We start from the raw sequence: 23,545 nt of genomic DNA on the forward strand, positions 1-23,545 counted from the left end.
GGGTTGCTAGTGGTTCTTAATCCTCAGTTTGGTGTACACAGGGTCAGGACTACTAGATACAGTTAATGTATCTAGACCAGGGCCACTGTGTTTATTCCACAGGTTCAGCAGAACTTGCTGGGAAGCCTTCGTGGTGTCTCCTTGAATGCTTGCACTGTATGTAAAATGGCAACTCTTTTGTAAGAGTTTTTGCCTTCAGGTAGCAAACGTTCCCCCCCCCCAATTCTTTCTTTTCAAACTGTACATGTAATTCTTGCCTGGGGAAATAGTTAAAACCACTGTGGAAGGAACAAGCCAGTATGTTGTTCCACGAGCTGTTAAAATTCTCCCTTCTCATTTTCCATTTGGTACATATTTATGAAGAGAGTGACAAAGAACTGCCAAGGTATACCCCAGACACTGGCATTTGCAACACCAGCCAGCGTATTAGAAATTATGTTGCTGTGTCGTTGCATAGATATGTACATGAAAAAAGACGACGAGAGTTCATTTCGAGCACTGGGACTAAAGGAATTTCTGGCGATTTTTCCACCTGAAATTACATGCTAACAGTTTTCATCAACATGCATTCCCTTGCTATCTGGATTCCAGCGAGAGCCTGCTGTTCCAAATATAACCATGGTTTAGAAAACGATGTTGCTGAAATGTCAGAATAGAAATGGACCTACGTATACGAGCTTCATTCATTCCCCCTACCCACCCATCACCTCTGCCCTCCCCTGGGATTCTGATGAGGTAGAGCTCAGTAATGTAAGAGCTCAGTAAGAGCTCAGGAAAAGCTCCCCAATGGAGGGAAGCTGCATGCAGGATGTTTTGGAAAGGGCAGACATCCTGCTGCGTAAGCCATATGGTCTGTCGGTCAAGTGTGGACCAGGCAGAGTGCTCACCTGCACTGAGACGCCTCTTTGTTTCACTGGCATCCATACTCCTGCAACTGGACTGTCTGCAGTGGGCAATGCCTAGAACAAGGGCCACCAGTATGCTCCATGGTGCACCTGCATAACAATCTCAGGCGCAGTGGGGCAGTACCAAAGCTTTACCATTCTGCGCCGCAGCTTCCTATCTTTGCAGAAACCCGAACCGGGCAACCACGTCCACTACTCATTGCCCCAGAAGTCTCTGCACCCCAATTTACAAGAGAAAGCAGTCACCGGGTGCAAGTTTCTGCAAAGATCAGGTGCAAAGATAGGAGGATGCTGCGTGGAATGGTAAGGCTTTGCCATTACCCAAGATCATAAGATTGGGTAAGATCATACCCAAGATCATTATGCAGGCATACCAGATCCGAACCATGGGCCAGAGTTTGGAAGCCCTGGGCTAGGACATGAACAACCCTTGTGTGTGTATTGCAATCAATATATTTTTAACACGGGACAGTGGAAAGTGTTTGTTTGTGTGTAAGTATGCTGTAGAAGGACGAAGGGCTTTTATATCCTGCCATCCACCAGACAAGTTAAGGATGAGGTTAATGGATTTCATCCTCTCACAGGAGCCCTGTGAGGTATGTAAGAGAGATCATGATTTACCAGAGAGCCAGACTTCATGATGGAGCAGAGTTTGAATTCAATCTTCATACAGGAGAATATCGAAGTTATTGATAATAGTTGTGATTTATCTAGACCAGTGGTCTCCAAAGTGGAGACAGCTGCGTGCCAGTAAACCATCCCCAGCGCAGACGGTGCTTACTATTCCACCTGGAGGCGTTCATGATGCAGATCACCCCCGACCTTTGTGCTAGCCAGCTGCGCATGCCCAGAAATTTGGGTGCAAATCCAGCTGGGGCGGAAGACTTCAGAAGCGTGAAGCGAGCATGAAGGTCAGGGGTGCTCTGTAGCACGAATGAGAGGCTGCCCTGCAGAATGGTAAGCACCATTCACATGGGGGAGGGATTCAGCAGGGCTCCAGATCCGGTCCACGGGCCAGTGTCTGGAGAGCCCTGATCTAGACAATGACCTACCATCCCACCTCCCTGTAAAAGCTTCCCCCCCCCCCAGCAGACATGAAGCAAGGGGACTGTTTCCTGGGATGCATTCCTTGCCTTGGTTTATTGTCCTGAAGTGCTTGCCTCTGGAGAGTGTTCTGAGGCTTGTGGAGGACACATGCGCCTCCATAGACCCCAGTATGCCTTCTAAGGTCTTCAGGAGGCCTTAGGTCACTTCTGATTTTCAGGAAAAACCTGAAGTGATATTTAAAGCTCTTTAAATGTCAATTCCGATTTTTCCCAAAAACGGGCAGTGACTTTCTAAGGCCCCAAGACCCACAAATGTCATCATCACCCACGTGTTTTGGTATCCATAGGGGTTCCTGGAATGGAACCCTTGTGGATAACGTGAGCCCACCTGTACATATGTTCCTGCTCATCTCTACAAACTGCAGCGGTGCATGCCGTATCTGATCCTCTTTCCCAGGCTAGGTACACTGACATTAGGCAATGTGGACTTGCACCAGCTATTTAAGAGGCATGGGTCTGAGTTGCCCCATTGAGGCAGTTGGGGCTTACCCCAAGAAGACCTCCAGCCTTGCAGCTTCCCCCATAAGATTCAGTGTGATCTGCACTTGGCAGGGCAGAAACCAGTTTGGGTCTTTTTTTGGTTCTATCTCAGCATTAGGCTGCAAGGATGCCTGAAGCCTCTGTTGGTTCATGTTGTACATGTTGGCCCTGAAAATGTGATTTGTTGCAGTTTAAGGTTCATTTCACCCCTTTGAGGCCAATTTCTGCTGAGAGACTCTCTGTATGGCAAGTCTGACTTCTAAGTTCTGATAGTTCTCAGAATAAAAACAGTGTTTTAGATTATTAATATTCCACACATATAAGACTGAAAACAAAGAGTGACTCCTAACTTTTTAGAAAAGAAGGTCAGATGTGGAACTTACTACAAGAATGGTAATGTACTGAAAAATCAAGCATTTTTTTTAAAGATATGCTTGATTACAAATCCATGAAATCACACACATTTTTCTGTATTTCTGGAACTCCAAGTATATTCCCTTAGCATTAAATCATTTTTCTAGTTCTGATAGAAGAGATATATTATCTTTTTGTAATATATATAATCTGTGGGCACATATTTTTATCATTACACTCCTTACACTAGATGTGGGGAAATGACTTAGTTTGAGGGGTGGATCCAGAAATCTGAGTTTCGTGTAAATTGTTCGTAATTTGCATGAAGAGCTGAGGTGGAGAATGCCAGCCTGCAATTATGAAAAATATGTCTCTTATTTAGGGTTTTGTGCTGGTTTCGTGTGAGGTGACAAGCAGTCGTCATCACGAGAGCAACTCATAGACGATCAGGCATCTGTGGGGATCTCCATTTACATTCAAGATAGAGATTTTAATTGCGTTGCTTAGATGGCAAAGTTGGTTTCAGGGCCTGCAGTTCCAAGTTCACATATGTTAATCTTTGGAAAGACTGGAAGGATTCCAGCAAGGGAACCGAGCTGCCCAATTAGCTCCATCTGCAGCTGTGGCTAAATATCCTCTAGGTGATGCAGCAGACGGAGCATCCACAGTTTCCAGCTTCCTCCTTAGGTTAATTTGACTCTGTGTCACGGTGTGATATTTCATTTTCAGGGGCCCAATTAATATAAATGAGAAGCGTGATAGTGTCCACTTTCCCCACTTCGGTACAGCAACCAACTGTGGTGAGAAAACAAATATTCTTCTTGTGTTCCATTCTCCAGCATATGGTACAAGATCAGACTAAGCAGGAAAGCAGCTTGTAAGAACTTGAGGAGCCCAATCCTAAGGTACGCTGGTCCAGGCAGGCTACATGGCCTGCACTGTATCCAAAGCAGGTTAGGAGGATGCTGGAGATCTCCTTGGGGTAAGGCAGTGGTTTTCAAACTCTCCAGGAGAGTTTGAGCCACTGTAAGTTCTTGCGGGGGGGGGAGGCAGTGGGGGTGGGTGCAAGGCAGTGGCACGATCCTGGGGATCGCGCCGCTGCCTCCTCCCTGCCTCCAGGCTGCCCCTGCCCCTTAAGGGGGCAGAGGCCAGGGTCCACAGGCTGGGGCATCGCGACGCCCCAGTTTGAAAAGCCCTTGGTAAGGGGATATTTTTCCTAGCCTGCTCTATGGGGCTACTGGATCTGCAACAGCAGGTTTAAATCTGAGCAGCTGGTGCAAGTCTGAACAGCCCCTTGTAAAGCCAACAGGCCCAGGAAAGGGGTTAGGATATGGTGGATCCTGCCCCTGGTTCCGTCTATCTCTTGCCCAGAAACCCTATGCTCCCTGCCCCATTCAGTGCCTTATCTGTCTGCACTGGTGCCCTGAGTCTTGGACTGCAGTGTTGGTTGGGTGGCAAAGGCCTCCCTGCCAGTGCAGCCTACTCTCTGGGTGCCGTGAACATGCTTTATGACTCGTTTGTGACACCCTTGGCTAGTGCAGCAGCCACTGCACCAGCCGAGCAAGCACATGGGATTGCACTCTGAATGTGTGTGGGAGTGTCTGTGTGTTAATCCTGGCATTTCTCAGCCTGTCAGTCAGAATGCCCCCACGTTTACAGCTCTTTGTCTACAGCCACTGGGAATGGAGCTAGAGCTCGGCAGCAGAGTATCAGGTTTTCATGCAGAAGGTCCCAGCTTCCATCCTCATCCTCTCCAGGTAGGCCTGGAAAAGTCACCTGCCTCAAACCCTGCTGTTGGTCAGTGTGGGCAATGCAGAGCGACATGGACCAATAGTTTAGCTCGGTACAAGGCAGCTTCTGATGTTCAGCCATGAAGAATATAGGCTTCGGGTGAGTTCACATAATGGGAAATCAGCTCTCACTTGTCAGTGGTTGAAAGGCCATTAATGCGCGTCCGTAGGTGATGTGTCAACACACATAATTGCTACACCACCTCAGGCCAAAATACTCAAAAAGACAGACAGTGACAAGAGGCAGTGGTCCACAAGGAGACTGTCAACGTTGAGATGATTGACACAAACATTTGTCTGACCGTCCTTCCTATTTGCATCCTTTATTTTTCACATCCTTCCGTACAAATAGCTCGCGTTGCTGTCATGACAGCTCTGTGAGTTTTGAGCGTCTTATGGGTTGATGGTGCTACAGGTTAAATGTAACCGCTAGGTGTTGTTTTAATAACAACAACCTTTGCTTGTTTTTGTTGCTGATTTGTGTGGCACCATAATTTCAGTGATACGTGTAAACGATTCTCACTGTGTTTCTGTGCAACTTACTCCCCAGTGAGTATGCGCAGAATTGTAACCTTACAATGCAAGCCAAGACATATGTACTCAGAAGTAAACGGCATTGTCTTCTCCCAGATATGTGTGCTTAGGATTGCAGGCCCAGAGTGTTTTCCTCCATTCTCGTCAGCTGGTCTCGTTGAACATCTTGTATTCCTTCCTGTAACCCACTTGAGTACGTACTGCCCAAACAATTGCATCATCTTCTTCCGCTACGTGCTCCTGCCTCGGTTTCCCTTCCCTTCGGACTCTAGAATGCTTGTAAGCATATTGGGGCCGGCTGCCGCTCTCTCATTTTGTGTAAAATACCATGTTCACTGCTGGTGCGAAATCAGTGGAGGAATGAAACATCTCTCACAAATGTATTTTTCTGTTATTTTATCAGAAATACCTTTCGGAACAGGACCTGTTTTGTAAGAGCCTGTTTTGAGGTCAATCCAGGATTTTATCTTCCTTGGACCAAAAGTTGTTCATGATGGCACTTCTGTACCTGAAATCAAACGTAGGAGAACTTTGGTCTGCCCTGCAGTGGTCAACATGAATAAGATCTGGAAAAGCAAGGATATCACCCTAAATACAAAAGGCAAACAATTGTCTTCCCTATCATGATGTACAGGTGTGAGAGTTGGACAGTAAGACTGGCTGATTGAAGAAGAATTGATGTGTTTGCACTGTGGCAAACACACCAATTGTCAAAACCGAGTCACATAAAATTGGCAAAAATTGTCACATAAACCGTGGACATCCAGAGTAACCAACAGAGAAGTGCTAAACCTTACAAAACCTGATAAGTCATTGGAAGTCAAAATTCTGAGACTATGACATTCTTTGGCCATGTCATGCATGCAAATTCACTAGAGGAACAATGATGGTAGGAAATGCTAGTAGAACAAGAAACCCTATTGAAAATAGCAGCATTTGCCTTGGTGCCTCTGGAAGAAGACCTATATCTCCATCAACACCAAAATTTGCTTCTTCTGAACACTGATCCTGTCCGTTCTCCTATATGGATTAGAAACATGGACTCTTCTCAAATCAGACATGAACAAGCTCAAGGTCTTCCAAATGCGATGCCTGAGACAGATCCTGGGTGTCTCTCTTCATGATCGCCATTGTAACAAGACAATTTGGATATGGTCCAATCATCAGCCATCAGTTGAAGAACAAATCCAAAAATGCAAACTACAATGGTTTGGCCACATTTGCAGAATGAACACCAGTCAGCTGCCACACCGGCTCTTCTGGTGTGAGAGACCTCCCTACTGGAGGGTTCAGAGGGCAGCACCAAAGAAAATGTGGATCAAATACATTGAGGAAGACCTAAGGAACCAGCACTTGACCATTGTTGAGAACTCTGCCAATCAAGGCACATCAAGCCATAAGATTGGTTCTGTTGTCAATGTGAATGTGGAAATAAAAAAATTGCACAGGACTGTATCAGTGTGTTTTGTTGATAGTTGGCTGAAAGTTAATCAGTGGTTAACTTTAAGACTGAAAACTACGTAGTTTCTGCTGTAACTGTAAAGGCCCAATCCTAAGGAGAGCTTGCACCAGAGGAGCACATATTCCACCAGCAGCGCTGTCACAAAAGCACCGTAAAGCACTTTATAATAATAATAATACAGGTATTTATATACCGCCTTTCTTGGTCGTCAGATTTCTCCTCGGACTTTAATTCAAGGCGGTTTATATAGGCAGGCTATACTAAATCCCAGTAGGGATTGTTACAATTGAAGAAGGTTCTGTCTTTCAAGAACCACAACATTTCAGATGGATCTTTAATGATCTGGTATCGCATTCTGGCCTCCATTTTCCTCCCACACAGGCTGACAGCAGCCAAACAGCAGGTGGAATAACTTGGCATAACTCAGCTAGGCTTGTCAGCTGCTTCAGGGTCTTGCCGGTGCCGGTGACCTCGAACTTGCAACCTTTGGATGTTATCTTCAGGCAAACGGAGGCTCAATCCTCTAGACCAGACCTCCTGCCACTTCATGGCAGCACAAGGCCCAGACATGCTCACAGGAAGGCTGGAGCCTTCCTGCCTGTGCTGGCGGTTGTAGGGAGGCCCGGCAGAGCAAGTATGTCCAGTGTAGGCACAGGGAGGGACAGGGCACTGAATGGGACAGGGGAAGGTGGAACAGAGTGGCAATGAGGATGGAAGTGGATGGATCGGGCCCAGCAGGGGGCAGGATTGGCTGCGCCAGTACATGCCATTTCCAAACCCCTTCCCAGTCCTGATCGCCTGCATGGATCACGTGGACTTTTCCCAGCAATATTTCTGGCAAAGCTCTGAGTTGACCCATTGCAGCTGCTGGGGTTTATCCCAGGGCAATCCCCTGCAGGATGAAGCGTAGCCTGTTCTGGCACCACTGCAACAGCAATTTAGGAAGGATTAGGCTGTTAAAGGACTGCCATGCCCAAAGAAGGAATATCATGCTTACCACTGTTGCTCATAAATGGATGGGGGTCACCTTCTGTGCCATGAGAAATCAGGCTGAACATCTAAAAATAGTCTAACTTTGGGGGAAAAATTTAGAAAGGAAATACTTTTTCAGCACTTCCCAAATGCACGTTGCAGGCTTGAAATGTGTCTGCTCAGCAAGCGTGACGGCTACCAACAAATGAAAACTTTGTGCCACTGAGATGGTCTTCTCATTGTGAGGCCACCAAAATCAGTGTGTGTTTTACTGTGTTGAGAATTCTGTGGTCAGATCTTTTGACCAGAATAAAAGCACAATTGTAATTGCAGCTGAAATTTGAAAAGTAAGGCCCTAAAATGTAATGATTTCATGTACAGTGGTGCCTTGCAAGACAAATGCCTCGCACACTGAAAAACTCGCAAGACAAAAGTGTTTTTGCGATTTTTTCTGGTGACTCGCAAGATGAATTTTTCTATGCCGTGCTTCACAAGACAAATTTTTTCTATGGCCGTGCTTCGCAAGACTAATTTTTAAAATTAAAAAGTTGAAGTTTTGTGCTTGAAATTTTTGAAATCCTCTGTACAGTATGTATGCCTTTAAAGAGCACTTAATAAACACTTTGTAAACCAAATTTGACTTTGTTCTGACTTTTTTTGCCCACAGGAACACATTAATTAAATTTCAGTGCATTCCTATGGGAAACTGCGCTTCGCAAGACGAAATTTTCACAATACGAAACGACTTGCGGAACGAATTAATTTCGTCTTGCGAGGCACCACTGTATATGCATTTATGTGCTTTTTTTGGAAGATGAATAAAAAAAGAGCCATGGTTGGAACAAGAATATATATTTTCCTGCAATTAATTATCCGTAGAAGTAGGGGTCAAACTTAGGTCTGTGTTGTGCAACTATTTTTGAGATAGGAGAGTGACCTCAGTGTGACTTTTCTCCCTTAGCGTTCACAAGAATGTTGTCTTGAGCGGAAACTCCATGTTAAAATCATGTTACTCCATTGCGAAAACCAACACTCAGCCCTGCTTTTCAGAACCCGGACACTTGCAGTCTTTGCATGTAGGGTAGTGGTTCTCAAGCATTTTAGCACCTGAATCCACTTTTTAGAATGAGAATCTGTCAGGACCCACTAGAAACAACGTCATTAAGCTAGAAATGATGTCACATTCAAGCAGGAAAATTTTTAACATTCCCCTATACAACAAAATCAAATCAATTAAGTATATTAAAAGTTTACAATAAGTATAAGTTTAAAAATTCATTTAAAATAAAGAACTCTCCTAACCCTCTCAAGCAGTTGCTAATCTGTTTAAAAAAAATTCCCCAAACATCCCAAAGGCTGCAATGCTTACTGGGAGTAAACCCCATGCTTACCTGGGAGTAAACCCCATTGACTATCATTATTGAAGCACATACATAGCAGCCTGTTCAAAGTACAGCTCTGTTGCATTTCCCCAAATGCAGCATCAAGTCCCTTAATACAGGGGTCTCTAAACTTTTCGGCTGAAGGGCCGCATCAAATATCTGGCAAGGTGTTGAGGGCCAGGAAAAAAATTAAATATAAAATTTAAATAAATACAACTTACATGAGTGAATAAATGAATGGGCTCAAATGTCAAGATTTCTCCAAGCACCAACACAGCCCAAGAAATAAAGCACACACTTAAATGAACCTCCATCCCCTCACCGCACAAGCACAACTCTGGTTGGGTTTGGTTAACTGGGCCAAAGGCCCTCAGGAGATCAGAGGCTGGCCGTGGGCCAGATAGAGGTTCACCGCAGGCTGCATCTGGCCCCCGGGCCGGGGTTTGGAGACCCCAGCTCTAATAGATGAACAATAAAATACACATTGTAATGAATGGGGACTCAATTGAAATGGGCTCTTGACCCACCTAGTGGGTCCTGACCCAATATTTGAGAAACACTGATGTAGGGGTATTTTCCATAAGGTTCCCTTACTATATGGCTATGGAGGGTAAATGACACCTCATGGCAACAGTTCCACCATAAAAAAGGATCCTGTGAATTGCTCCTCAGCTTCCGGGCTGTTGACTTCTGTTCTAAGTGATTTGCGTAAAGTTCGGTCCACGTCTCTCAGTCATCTTCCCACATATCTTTTACTTATTTGCAATGTTTGATCTTTTTCGTCAGGTCCCTGTGCAGTGGGCAGACATGGTCACTTTAAAAGCTAGAATGATCAACTATGGCGTACCTCGATATCAGTGGTTAACTCACGCTTGGAATTTCTTTCAGCGAGAGGTAAGGGTCAAGCAGTTGATGGGTCTTACTGGAGACATCTACCTGGCCACAGTCAGAAACAGAATACGGGGATTGACAGGCTTTTCATCTGGCCCAAGGTGGCAGTTTTTAGGTTCTTAAGGAAAAGGGATCAGCTTTCCCCATAGGCAAGAATGAAGAATTGAATTTGTGCCTGGAGGAAATTACTCACACGAAGACAAGAGGTTCTGAATTAAATGCTGACTTAAATATCCGGAGTTGGATTTTGGATGGAAATTTCAGGAAAGTGTAATTTTGAAGGGTTGGGAAGAGTCTGAAAAAGTCTGTTCAGACAATTGCAGGTACTGTATCATGGACTGCTGTTCTGTAAAGTGGCCAATTCTATTTCTTGCCTCTTAAGGGATGGGGAGAACAGCACCGACTTGTATATTTTTAGTCCCTAGCTGGGAGAAGAACACAGAGCTCTTTTTTTTTTTTTTTTTTTTTTTTTAAGGAAAGGGAAAAAAACAGAATGAAGTATTATATACCAAAAGCATGGAAGTGCACAAGGTAAAAACCATTAATGCAGATATATGTTCATGTGCAGGAAAAGAGCACTTTAAATGCCTGTCATTCTCTTGCCCTGGTTGAAATCTGAAATCTATCACTGTTGCACAGATTTCCTGTTTATTTAAACATTTCCTGGCTGCCTTTGAGAAGTCTCTATTTGCTTCACAATGAACCCAAAAGAGAAAATATAGAATTAACGAGTTTTAAGTTGTTTTCCCTCTAAAGCTACTCCAGTGTTAAGAAACACAGTCAATTTTATGAAGATAGATTGGAAAAAAATTCCAATTTGCTTGACATGATCAAGTTGACTTGTATAGTAATCTTTCTTGTTCTCTGGTATCTTGATTTGAAGGTGGAATTTCTACTGTCTATATCCAGAAATCCCAAGTTATAAAGTAGCCATGGAGAGGAGAATGGACAGGCTCACCCCCTTAGCAGTTACTGATCTCTCTTTCCTGAATTTTCAGCTTTCGCTAAACGTTTAGGGCTCTGGCCCTTATAATTAGAGATAAAAGAGAAAATGTACAGGATTTAACCAAAGTAAACCTCTGTTTGGTGGCAGCCACTTTACTACTTAATAAGTGAAAATCACTGGGATGATTGACAGACAAGAACAAGTAATTGTCCTTTTGTTTGATATCCATGTACACTAATCAGCTTGATTTGTCTTTTGGTACTGGTTGGGCATGGATGTCACCCACTCAGATTGGATATTTTCTCTTTTTTTTCACTGACTCTTGTTTCCATTTGATGCTGCGTAATAATGGGACGCAATTGTCTCTTATATGAAGTGATCTTGCTTCAGTGCTACATTTTATTGTTTAATTTAATGAGTGCTATCTGTGTCCATAGTTTGTACAAAGTATATAATGAAACTCTAGCCCATGACAGTTTGTGCTGTAATAAATCTTTTGGCCATTACGATGTTACCAGGCTGTAGCTGAAATCCTATCCATATTTACCTGGGAGTAAACCCCATTGACTATAAGGGGGCTTACTTCTGAGTAAACATGTATAGGATTGGACTCTTGGTTAGTTTTTCTGCAGTAGAGTGACATGACGACCCTTCTGAAATTTGTCACTATTCATTTTCAAGCCTAGCTTCCTGGGGACTAGAAACATTTTTGAAGAGAGAGAGAAAAAGCTAAGGCTCTGAAGATATAGAGCTGTGGTTGCCAAACTCACGACCGCTGTGCACGGTGAAAGCGGTCCCCGTCCGAACCTGCTCTTACCGTTCCACCTCGCTACTGGGAAGAAGCCCACCTGAGGGCTGCAAACTCTAGGCAGTCCTCTAGGCTGCAATCCTAGATTGCAATCCTCTAGGCAGTCTGTTTGTAGCCCACTGCCCCAGCAGGCTTTTTTCCTGCATTTCCGGGCAGACACAATTGCCTAGAGCAGGGGTGTCAAACTCATTTCATACGGAGGACCACATAGCATTCATGATGCCTTCTGAGGACTAGAAGTGATGTCATTAGGCAAGAAGTGATGTCATTAAACAGGTCATAACCAAAAATAAGCACTTCTTCTCACTTAGGAACTCATTAGCTGCAAATAACAAAAAGAGAGAATATATGAATCTTGATCATAAGATCAAGATTTCAAGATATGGAAAAGCCCAATTTTCATGTGGGCTGCCCTTTCAGCAGTAAAACCTCAGCACTACTCAGCAGCTGAAAACCTGAGAGCTGTATAAAAAGCTTCCGTGGGCTGCATCCGGCCCCGGACCTTATGTTTGACACACCTGACCTAGAGTGTCATGTGGTAGCAGTCAGGTGAGCTTCGTGTGAGCAGCAAGGCAGAACAGTAAGCGCTGCCCACATGGGGGAGGGACGTAGTGCTGCACCAGATCTAGCCCACGGGCTGTGGTTTGGTGAGCGCTGATATACTTTGGCCTGACAACAATGCTACGGAAATAACTGTTTATTAATAGACATTTCCTGCTGAAAGCTCTTCTTTAAAGAATGCCAAAACTTGCAGGAACATTTTGCTGCTGAATGTGCAAATCCTAACTTTTGAAAAAGGGATAAACGTGAATTGGCTGTAGGCAATCTTTTAGGACTGCTTAATTAGGAAAGTTGTTCTTCCCATTACTGGTCCCATAACTAATTGGTGCGCTCCCCATTTTGGACATTAAGCTAACTTTTTTTGGCCTCTTTTAGAGCAGCTGTTGGCTGCATACTCATTTTATGTTCTAATGAATGCTACGACTTTTTATTTCGTTGAGAGCACATAATTTCAATTTGGAAAGGATGGGTTTTTTTTTTAATTACTAAAATCTTTCCTTGGCTGTGTTTTTTCGCAGAAGTCTCTGATTTCCTAATATCCGCTCCAGTGGTTAAAAAGAGCTGTGCTTACCGAGACAAGTCATAAGGAAGAGGAATAGATCTGAGGTTAAGAGAATAGGGTTGACGACTGCAAATCACAAAACTTATTCAGAGAGGAATCTCACTTTAAATGTTATGGCCCAGCTGCCATAACATTCAGCCTGCACAATTTATGAATTTCAGCTACAGTGGAAGGATGACATGCAGGAGGGCAGGTTTAATTTTGGCCTGGTCACCACACCAAACGGTTTGTAGGGTTTTTTTATTTTTTTAAAGGATCGCTAACAAAGGGAGAAACTGTGCATTCAGCAAAATCATTGCTCAGAATACTGCTGGCTTCAGGCTGCACTAAGTTCTAAACGTGGAGATGCCTTCAAGGGTGAAGGGGAACAGAAGCAAGATTTTTTTCTTAGCGTTTAATGACTGTAGACCATCACAGCTGAGCAATCTCTCTCTCTCTCTCTCTCTCTCTCTCTCTCTCTCTCTCTCTCTCTCTCTCTCTCGCAGTTTAAATGCTGTGGCGTGGTGTACTTTACTGACTGGCTGGAAATGACAGAGCTGGATTGGCCTCCCGATTCGTGTTGTGTCCGAGAGTTCCCAGGCTGCTCCAAGCTGGCACACAATGAGGATCTGAGTGACCTTTACCAGGAGGTGAGGCAGTAAAGGACATGTTTGCTTCTTATAGTTGAAGATGCCTGCTGTAAGTGTGGTGGCCGCTTGCAATGATACGTCGTGAAGATGTGTTCTCAGGGAGGCTTGGAAGCCTTCTGCCACATGCTGTGTGGGAGGAAATAGGTGGTGTGAGCTCCTGAACCTCATCTTGGACCTGGTGGGACATGCAGCAGAGTGAGGAGGTGGAATAGGCTACAGAACTTGGGAGAAGTCGGGGAATCATTTTTGAATGGTCGTCTACAGTGGTTCTCAAATTTTTTTTTGAGCGCTAGGAAGGCCTGTGCCATTCTGCTGGCACCAGTGCGTGGAGCGACGCGCACCAGAGCATGTAAGCCAGTGTCAGAGGTGGAACAGGGCAGGGGAGGCCTGGAAAAGAGGGTTTAACTGGGCGGGGGAGGGTAATGATGGGGTGAGGGATGGGCAGATCAGGCCCAGGAGGGGCCGGGATCAATGGCAGCAGTGCACACTGTATCCTATGCCCCTTCCATGGCCCAGTTCACTGACATGGGGCAATGTGGACTTATGGCATCTGTTTAGCCCATGGAGGTCCAAGGTGCCCCATTGTGACTGTTGGGGGTTTCACCGGGGCAGGGGAACAATTGTCCCTGGACCTCATGGAGACCTCCAGCGTGCATAATTCCCCTGCGGGATGCAGAGCAAGCCATGTTGGTACCACTGCATCCGTGCAGTGGATCTTGGATAGGTTTGGGCTGTCCACTTCTTTAGCTTCATTCACTATTTTTTATGTGCAAGGAATATTTGCATGGGGAGAATGAGAGCGATGCATCCCTCTTACTGCAGTCTGTTCTACCACTTCTGAATTCTACCACAGCATTCTCAACTCAGAATTCTCTTTCCTCACCAAAGACATCCATCCAGCCCTGCTCTTGTCACCACAAACCAGCTGCCCCGTCCCTTTCACGGAACAAAATACTTGATCTTTGATCGTCTTCTCTCCATTTTCTGCTTCTGAAGTACATTTCATCTGGAGATTTGAATGGCATCGAAGCCCTTTAGCTTCACAGCTATTAGTGAACAATTATAGGAGATCTAACAAATGATCCTATTCTCATTTGCCATACAGTCCAAAAGAATCCTCAGAAGGATGTGGAGGATATGACCTTTGAAATCTTAGAGATCTGTCACTTTCTTATTCAATACCATGTGCTCTCTTTTTTCTTTTTTTTTTTTTTTTAAACAAGGGTAATTCATCCTAATCATTTTGGGAGGTCTTTTTTTTAAGTATCACTATCATGATCAAGAGCTTCGGAGCCGTTTTCAAAGTCTTCAGAGAGCTGACTGGTCAACACATCTCGACATCTTATTAACTGGACTTGAACCCACCATTTTGTCTTATAAAAAAATGGTTTGGTAGGAAAGAGAAAAAAGAGCATCAAATGGACAAGCTAATTAGGGCACAATCCTAACCAACTTTGCAGCACTGACATAGCTGTGCCAATGTGGTGTGCACAGTGGGGAGGCAGTCAGGCGGGCCTCTTCAACCTATGGGCATGTTTGTTACCTTACCTTGGGGCTGCATTGCGGCTAGGTCAGTGCTGGAAAGTTGGTTAGGATTGCGCCCTTAGGAAATTAACAACCAGCACATGCAGGCACTGGGTTGATATGAATGAGGTGAGATTTTGATGGTGCATCCTTGCTCTGAATCCATGGTGATGGCAGGGGCAGGTGAGTGACCTGAGTCAGCAATAGAGGCAGGTGGGCTGAGGCCCTGAGGAGGCAGGTGAGCTGTGATGACGACAGCAGGCAGAGATGCCCACTGCAATTTTGCCACCTTCGGTGACTGCTTCAGTCTGCCTTACAGGCAGCCCTCCCCTGGATTTGCACAAAGAATTGGTGGTTTTCAAACAGAGGCATCCCAATCATATGAACCCCACCATCAGTGCAGCCATGTACACTGCATCCTTTGGGGGGGCAGTCTCAGAAGACTTCTCTAAGTAAGGGAACATTTGTTTCGTCCATTGCCCAAGTGTATCTACTTGGACTTCTGCCAGCTCTTAATAATAATAATAATAATAATAATAATAATAATAATAATACAGGTATTTCTATACCGCCTTTCTTGATCCTCAGATTTCTCCTTAGACTTTATTCAAGGCGGTTTACATAGGCAGGCAATTTTTAAATCCCCGTAGGGATTTTTACAATTTGAAAGAAGGTTCTATCTTTCAAGAAACCACAACATTCAGATGTTTCTTTCTGATCTGGTCGCAACATTCTGGCCTCCATCCTCCCATGCTCAGAGCAATGGAATAGCTCGGCTTCAGCTTGTCAGCTACTTCAAGGTCGCACGGTGGCCTCAAGCTGGCAACCTTTGGATGTTATCTTCAGGCAAATGGAGGCTCTACCCTCTAGACCAGACCTCCTGCCCTCCTGCCCAGAGCTCTTTTGCCTGCACAAGTCCAGGTGGACCAGGGAAGGCAGAACAAAGCTGGGAAGGGGATAGGATATTTGTGCACCGCTGCCCCTGATACTGCTCCTTTTCCCAGCCTCGATACACCCCATGCTTCACTCTGCACCTCCCCCTCCCTGTCCTGCTTTTGCCCAAATCCTAGTGTCCTTCATTGTTAATGGTGATGTTTCTACTGCTAGCCTGTCAAATAGACTAAGTAGCAAATGTGAAAAATAGTTAACAGTAAGATATAGCTGATTACACCGGCCTACAAAATTGAGGGTCAGAAAAGTTTTTTCCAAACTTTATGGTGGTTTGATTTGAGTTTGGGGTGCCGATTCTAAAAATGGCATCCGTTTTGCCCTATCACGTCTAGTTTTGGAGACATGGCATAACCTCTTTAGTGAATGATTCCAGCAGCTTCCTCATGAGGAAGCCATGGTGTAGGCTTCCTCATGAGGCAGCTGCTTGAACCATTCACTAAAGAGGCAATGCCGTGTCTCCAAAACTAGACGTGATAGGGCAAAACGGATGCCATTTTTTGAATCAGCACCCCAAATATACCCAGGAATTGGTGTAACGTTTAAAGAAGCAAAATGTGTGTTGGCCTGTGTTATTATTCAAGTTCTGAGCTGGGGCATTGTTGGATCACTTATAGCACAATCCTACATGTTTACTCTGAAGTAAGTTCCACTGTGTTCAGTGGGGCTTACTCCCATGGGTTTACAGCCTTATTCTTTGGAGTAGTTATACTTTTGTAGTAAGTGGAAGTCTGTGGACCAAACTACAAATGGCATGAAATGTGCCAGTGTGTGGATGCAGATATCAGCTTACTCATGTGTAGTAGTCATGCAGGGTTTCAGTTTGGATCAGGCCTGCAGCATGGAGGTAAAATTCAACTCTTTACCCATGTGCCATTTACTTTACTGAAAAATAGCCTCTCTGAAGAGGTTATTTAATCCGAAAATTGCCATTGTAGCAAATGATACTTTTAGGGTTAAATAAATAGCTCCTTGGGAGAGGTAAAGAGTTAAATACCTCAACCGCAGCAACTGTTACCCTGCACATGTCTGATCTTGTCTGATCTCAGAAGCTAAGCAGGGTCAGGCCTGGTTATTACTTGGATGGGAGACCGCTTGGGAATACCGGGTGCTGTAGGCTTATACCATAGTCTTGCAAGTGGCACAAACTTGCCTTACATGTTTTTAACACCCTGGGGCTGGCGCAGGGGACATGCGCCAGCCTATCCCAGGGTATTGTGCCGTTAAGCTTGCAACTACGCAATGATGTAGTCATGTGTCATGTGTATTTTTGCTCTTTGTGAAATCTCTGAATTCTAGTTGTTGGAGGGAGGGGTATACTTCACATGCTGTGTGTGTGTTTCTTACAGGCATCTATCTGTAAGAAACTATATAGTTTATATAACTATATAAACTCATATAGTTATATAGTACCAATATACGAGTTCTATACTATATATATATATGTATATATATATATGTGTGTGTATATATATATATATATATGTATTGTATTGTATTGTATTGTATTGGCAACCTTCAGTCTCGAAAGACTATGGTATCGCGCTCTGAAAGGTGGTTCTGGCACAGCGTCTAGTGTGGCTGAAAAGGCCAATCCGGGAGTGACAATCCCTTCCACACCGGGAGCAAGTGCAGTCTGTCCCTGGTCTGTCTCCCTGGCTATGGGCCTTCCTTCTTTGCCTCTTAGCCTCAGACTGTTGGCCAAGTGTCTCTTCAAACTGGGAAAGGCCATGCTGCACAGCCTGCCTCCAAGCAGGCCGCTCAGAGGCCAGGGTTTCCCACTTGTTGAGGTCCACTCCTAAGGCCTTCAGATCCCTCTTGCAGATGTCCTTGTATCGCAGCTGTGGTCTACCTGTAGGGCACTTTCCTTGCACGAGTTCTCCATAGAGGAGATCCTTTGGGATCCGGCCATCATCCATTCTCACGACATGACCAAGCCAACGGAGGCGTCTCTGTTTCAGCAGTGAATACATGCTAGGGATTCCAGCACGTTCCAGGACTGTGTTGTATAGTAAATATACAAATAAATATAGTTGTAAATATAGTATATTCTATATAAATTGGCTGGGTACTGTATATATTGGCTAATACTTTATCTCATTCTTCCTTTTTCTTTATTACAAAACTTCTGAATTTTTGCAATATTCTTTTTCAGAGTATGTTACAGTCCTCACAAGTAGAGCCGTTTGAGGGCTAGTGACTGGACTCAGTAACTTTTGAGAGAGAGAGAGAGAGAGAGAGAGAGAGAGAGAGCATGTATTTGATCTTGTTGCTCTCACAAACAGGCCTCACATCTCCTCTTGATCCCCCAATGTGTTGTTAAGGTTACATGAGTCTGAGTTAAAGAATTCAGTTTCTCCACTTGAGAAACAAGAAAGGCCTACTAAGAGCTAAGACTTGTGATTTAAAGTCTTCTTTGGAAGTCACTATTGCTATAGAGAGGATCAATGGAGGTAGCAGGGATGGGGAACATTTCAGCAAGCCCTGGCTGCACAGAGATGTGTCCCATAGCTTCATATCTCCATATTCCTCTTCAGATGCTGCCCATGTTGGCAACCTTCAGTCTCGAAAGACTATGGTATCGCGCTCTGAAAGGTGGTTCTGGAACAGCGTCTAGTGTGGCTGAAAAGGCCAATTTGGGAGTGACAATCCCTTTCACACTGGGAGCAAGTGCAGTCTGTCCCTGGTCTGTCTCCCTGGCTGTGGGCCTTCCTTCTTTGCCTCTTAGCCTCAGACTGTTGGCCAAGTGTCTCTTCAAACTGGGAAAGGCCATGCTGCACAGCCTGCCTCCAAGCGGGCCGCTCAGAGGCCAGGGTTTCCCACTTGTTGAGGTCCACTGCTAAGGCCTTCAGATCCCTCTTGCAGATGTCCTTGTATCACAGCTGTGGTCGACCTGTAGGGTGCTCTCCCTGCACGGGTTCTCCATAGAGGAGATCCTTTGGGATCCGGCCGTCATCCATTCTCACGACATGACCGAGCCAATGCAGGCGTCTCTGTTTCAGCAGTGCATACATGCCAGGGATTCCAGCACGTTCCAGGACTGTGTTGTTTGGAACTTTGTCCTGCCAGCACAGAGATGTGTCCCATAGCTTTATATCTCCATATTCCTCTTCAGATGCTGCCCACAGTGACAGTAATATCGGAAGACGGCTTAAGTGAGGGAACAGAAGTCACAGGCAGGTTTCAGTTGGGATATATGACCCTTTTCACCTTTCTTTTCTTCCCCAGGGTTGTGGTAAGAAGATGTACACTTTCCTGAGAGGCACCAAGCAGCTACAGGTGCTTCGGTTTCTAGGCATCTCGATTGGGGTTACCCAGATCTTAGCGATGATCCTCACGGTTACTTTGCTCTGGGCTCTCTATTATGACCGACGGGACCCGGGGACAGATCAGATGTTGTCCATGAAGAATGACACCTCACAGCACCTGTCCTGTCATTCAGTGGAGCTGCTGAAACCAAGCCTGTCGAGGATTCTTGAGCATACAACCATGGCCAACAGCTTCAACACACACTTTGAAATGGAGGAACTGTAGGGCGATGGGTCCAATCAGAGAAGCACACAGTTGAACCCAGGGGCTTCCTTGTTTTCTGAGCACACAATTCTAAATCATCATCACACAAGAGGAAAAACAGACAGTGAAGATGGCCTCAAGCAAAGGCTTCTTCCCTATTCACAGCATGTAACGTTATGTGGAGTGCAGACTGGGGCCGAAAGATACTCCTAACATTTCCAAATAACATTTGACAAAAGCAAACATCAGGGTATGACTTCTGGGCTCTTCGATTTTATCTGAACTTTGTATGGCCATTCTGTTTGATTGGGGATGGAAAACTTGTTTGATTGGGGATGGAAACTGAAAGCCTTCCTGAGAATCTGTCAGGAACAAGAGGGCCACAGTTCACCAGTCTTTGTCAGCTAAGTCTTGCACTCTAATATGCTTATTCGGTAATTGTTAATTGTGACTGAGAAAGCCCTCAAGCCTGTCCCTTGACAAGCTGAAAATATTTCTAAAAGCCATGAGATTGGGGGGAAAAACGGATTTTTTTTAACTTGCCTCTTTGCTTCTGAGCCTTTAGAAAAAATATTGTTCCATTTCCAAACTAATCAGCGCAACCATGAAGGCCAGAAACTTGAACACTTGACATTCTCAGGATTTGGCAAGAACATATGATAGCAACATGGGCTGTAGTTTTTGTGGATAGTGGATGAGAAGGTGCACTGTATCCTTATGCAGAGATGCTGATATATACTTGGTGAAGCCTGTGTACATGCAGTTTGATAGATCTTTACCCACATTCCTGCATGCCCATTAGCTTGCCAGTGCACAGTTGCATCCAGTGACAACCCATGCATGCAAAAACTAAATCTTTGGGTCTCCCCTTTTTGTCCATGTGTTGCAATATCCATGGCACGAGTCAACCAATTTTCAGAGCACGCACAAAGATCATTCTCCATGGGCAAATTAATTGCTGGTTCAGTACTAAGGAGTGCAAAAATTTGCCTTGGGAATACTTATTTCAATCCCTACCAAACCATTGTGGAAATGGTCTCTCGCTCAAAAAAAATCAGGGATCTATTTGTATATAAAAGCAGTGTGTATGTATGGTAGAATTCCAATCCATACTAATGCTTGGTTTTGAAAACTTCCATTTTTTTAAACAGCACTTTTATTTAGCTGTTTTGTCAGGGGACTTATGAAACAATTTTTTTCTAACATTACTTTTTCAATTTTTAAATTAAATTATGTCAATTTAAAAGAATGTTTAAATACTATAAATGAGTAGATGTATTAAATGTGATCAATTTCTTAGGAACATTTGTGAAATTGGTATATACGATGGGCCCTCCATATCCACGAATTTGGAACCCGCAGAATTCATCATCCATGGGTTCTGAACCTGCGGCTGGACCCCACAGAGGTCTCGTGTGGCCCCCTGTGGGCCTCAGAATGCCACCCAGAGGGTTTCAGAGTGAACTTTTGGTTTTCACTGAAATCCGTAAGTTCACTCTTAAAGCATCCAGGCAGCTACCTGAGGCCTGCAGAGGCCACGTACAGCTGAGAGGTGCTCTATGAAGTGACGCCTCAGCAGGAATGGCACTGCTGAAGGATGTCCCACATGATAATTGGGCCCTCCCGCTGCCTCTGTAGTTTCTCTCTTCTCCTTTTCAAACCCCTCTTGCTCTGTCCCTTCCCTCATTTCTTTCCTTCTGAGACCTCCTTCCATCTCTCCCTCCCGGCGCTTCAGCAGAAGCACAGCTGAAAGGGCAGTGTTAGGAGAGCCCAATTATCATGAGTTGCTGCCCTTTCAGCAGTGACCCTTTCAGTAGGGTGGCCTGCATTTTATTGGTCTCTGCTAGCACTGCCTTTTCAATAGTACTGCTTCTGCTGACGCATCACTTCGAAGCTCAGCAGCTGAGAGCAGCTGTTAGTGGTTCCAGGAGAGCCCGATTATCATGGGGGCTAAATAAAGAGCTTCTACGGACTGGATGCGTACCTAACCCATGGGCCTTTTATTTGTCACCCCTGGTCTAGACTAGTCCTTTCCAGCCTTTTCACAGCAACAGAAGATTTGTCTGTTGCTCTTATTCCCACAGCAAAAGAGAGCATCACAATCTGCAAGAAATTCATTAGCATCTACGGTTCAATTAGAATTTTGGGGTGGTTTTGTTGCCATGTGGCAACAAGATTAAACTATATTTATTGAGTTGTGAAAAGTGCATTTTACTGTATTTTATGTATACTATAGAATTATGTTTTTCAGCTCACCAGGTTCTTGTCCTGAATACTTAGAGCAGGGCATTGAAATGATCAGGAATCCTGTGTAAAAGCCACTTATCAGCTTACTATGTAATGACATGTAGAGATCATTAGATGGAGGTCCTGACCCTATGGCAAAGCCCAGTTTGATGCCCCTCCACTGCTGTTCAGAAATTGGGGGAAGTGGATTGGAGGATAATACGGGGCAGAAACAAACGCTTGGAAACTATAGCCAACTGCATCTCTACAGTTGGCTGCCACATGGGGTCTGGGTCCTGTGCATGCATCTGAATGCATTTGAATGGCTGCCACATGCATGCCAAATGCATACCAAATGCCACATGCATTTGAATGGCTGCCACGTGGGGGTCTGGGTCCTGTGAACCCACCTTAGGATACAATCCATTGGGAACCTTTATGTGCAGTGCCTTTCTGTTTCTGCCTTTCAGTTCACATCCGTTTCAGTGAGCTTTGACCAGGGGACAGTCCCTATGGAATGGACCCATAGGCTACAACTGGGATCTGGAGGAAGAGATGATTTGTTTTCTTATACAAGCTTAAAAGAGTTCCAGCTTGCACTGGAACTGATGAGAGAGGGGAAAACCAATGTGTGATGTGGCTGGTAATAAAACCACTACTGTCTGAATGTATTGTCATGCCTTCTTTTCTTCAAAACCAGAGAGGCTTTTTGCTGAGTTTTCCTTCTCTTCTGTTCAGCATGAAGACATGAAGTTAGCTGACTTCAGTAGTCAGATCATTGGTCCATCTAACTAAATATTATCTATACAATAACCCCCTGTATCTGCAAGACCCAATAACAAGTTTTGGTTATCCATGGATTAAAAAGTATTCAAAAAAATCCAGAAAGTTATTCCTCCTTCCCGCCTTCCTCCCCTCCTGGCCTGCCAGTGCTTCCCTCTCTGCCTCTCTCCAGCCCAGAAATGATTTGATGGCTATCATCATGGAAGAGCCAACCAGCCCGTCACTCAAGTAGGCTTCCTCTGGGTCTTAAAGCTGTGCTGTGATTCTCCAAATACTGTGCTGTATATAAGGTTTGCTACTAGCTGTGGTTTTGGGCATATGCAGTAAGTCTTGCAGATATGGTGGGGGGGCTCTACTGTACTGTATGTCAGTGGGTTTTGGATAAGGGTCTTTACCACTCCTGCCTGGAGATGCCAGGCATTACCGAGCTGTGGTTCCACTCTTTTATGTCTAGTTGTGTGGCCTCCTTTCCCCAGTGTGTGGGCTTGCCTGGGAGCTGAATCCAGAATCATTTGCACTCAAAGCAAGAATCATACTCCTAGATCAGTTGTAACCAAGCTGGAGACCACTGTGCACCAAAAACAGCCTCCCCTGTGCAACTGGAGGGGAGCCTCTCATCTTAGCAAATGATCTTCCCCACACCGCACATCAGCCAGCCATGTTTGCCCAGAACTCTGGGCTCAAAGCTTTTTGGGGTGACAGAATGCAGAAGTGGCTCGACAGTGCAAGGTTTGCAGAGATTGGACGTGAAGATGAGAGGCTCCCCCATTCACACAGCTCCGTTCACACAGGGGAGGGTTACCATGGGTGCCGGATGCATTTCGTGGGCCATTGATGGAGAGCCCTGCCCTAGATCAACACGCTAGCTCACCATCAAGTGTATCACATAGCAACATAGTGGGTCTGCCAAAATACAAAACTTTAAAATTTGCTGTGCTTCTTATACTCTTTTTCTTCCATGAGCAAATGCTTGTATTTTTTTTTTTTATGAGATGTAATTCTCATTGATGGGATAACACTATAGCAGCTCTTGGTCCCTACATACAAATGTTAGCATATAGAACAAAGAGCTGTTCCCTGGAAGCAGTGAGTTTTTCCTTCATTCTCTGAAGAAACATTCACTTTTTTAGAACAAACCAGAAACTACCTTTTCTTGGACAAACATGACT

The 23,545-nt window shown here is 44.8% G+C and overlaps 1 protein-coding gene across 3 annotated transcripts in view; it reads left to right on the plus strand.

Moving 5' to 3' along the window:
- The window catches only part of TSPAN12 (tetraspanin 12), an 84,253-nt gene extending 61,993 nt beyond the window's left edge, over nt 1-22,260 (plus strand). For all 3 annotated transcript variants that reach the window (XM_066633769.1, XM_066633771.1, XM_066633770.1), the window contains 3 exons: nt 9,772-9,879; nt 13,239-13,382; nt 19,083-22,260. In XM_066633769.1, coding sequence (XP_066489866.1) covers nt 9,772-9,879; nt 13,239-13,382; nt 19,083-19,388 — 558 coding nt within the window. In that variant the 3' untranslated portion in view covers nt 19,389-22,260. The remainder of the gene's footprint in view (nt 1-9,771; nt 9,880-13,238; nt 13,383-19,082) is intronic.
- Nucleotides 22,261-23,545: the final 1,285 nt, after the last annotated feature.

Source organism: Tiliqua scincoides, chromosome 7 (genome assembly GCF_035046505.1).
Source record: "Tiliqua scincoides isolate rTilSci1 chromosome 7, rTilSci1.hap2, whole genome shotgun sequence".
Taxonomy (NCBI): Eukaryota; Metazoa; Chordata; class Lepidosauria; order Squamata; family Scincidae; genus Tiliqua; species Tiliqua scincoides.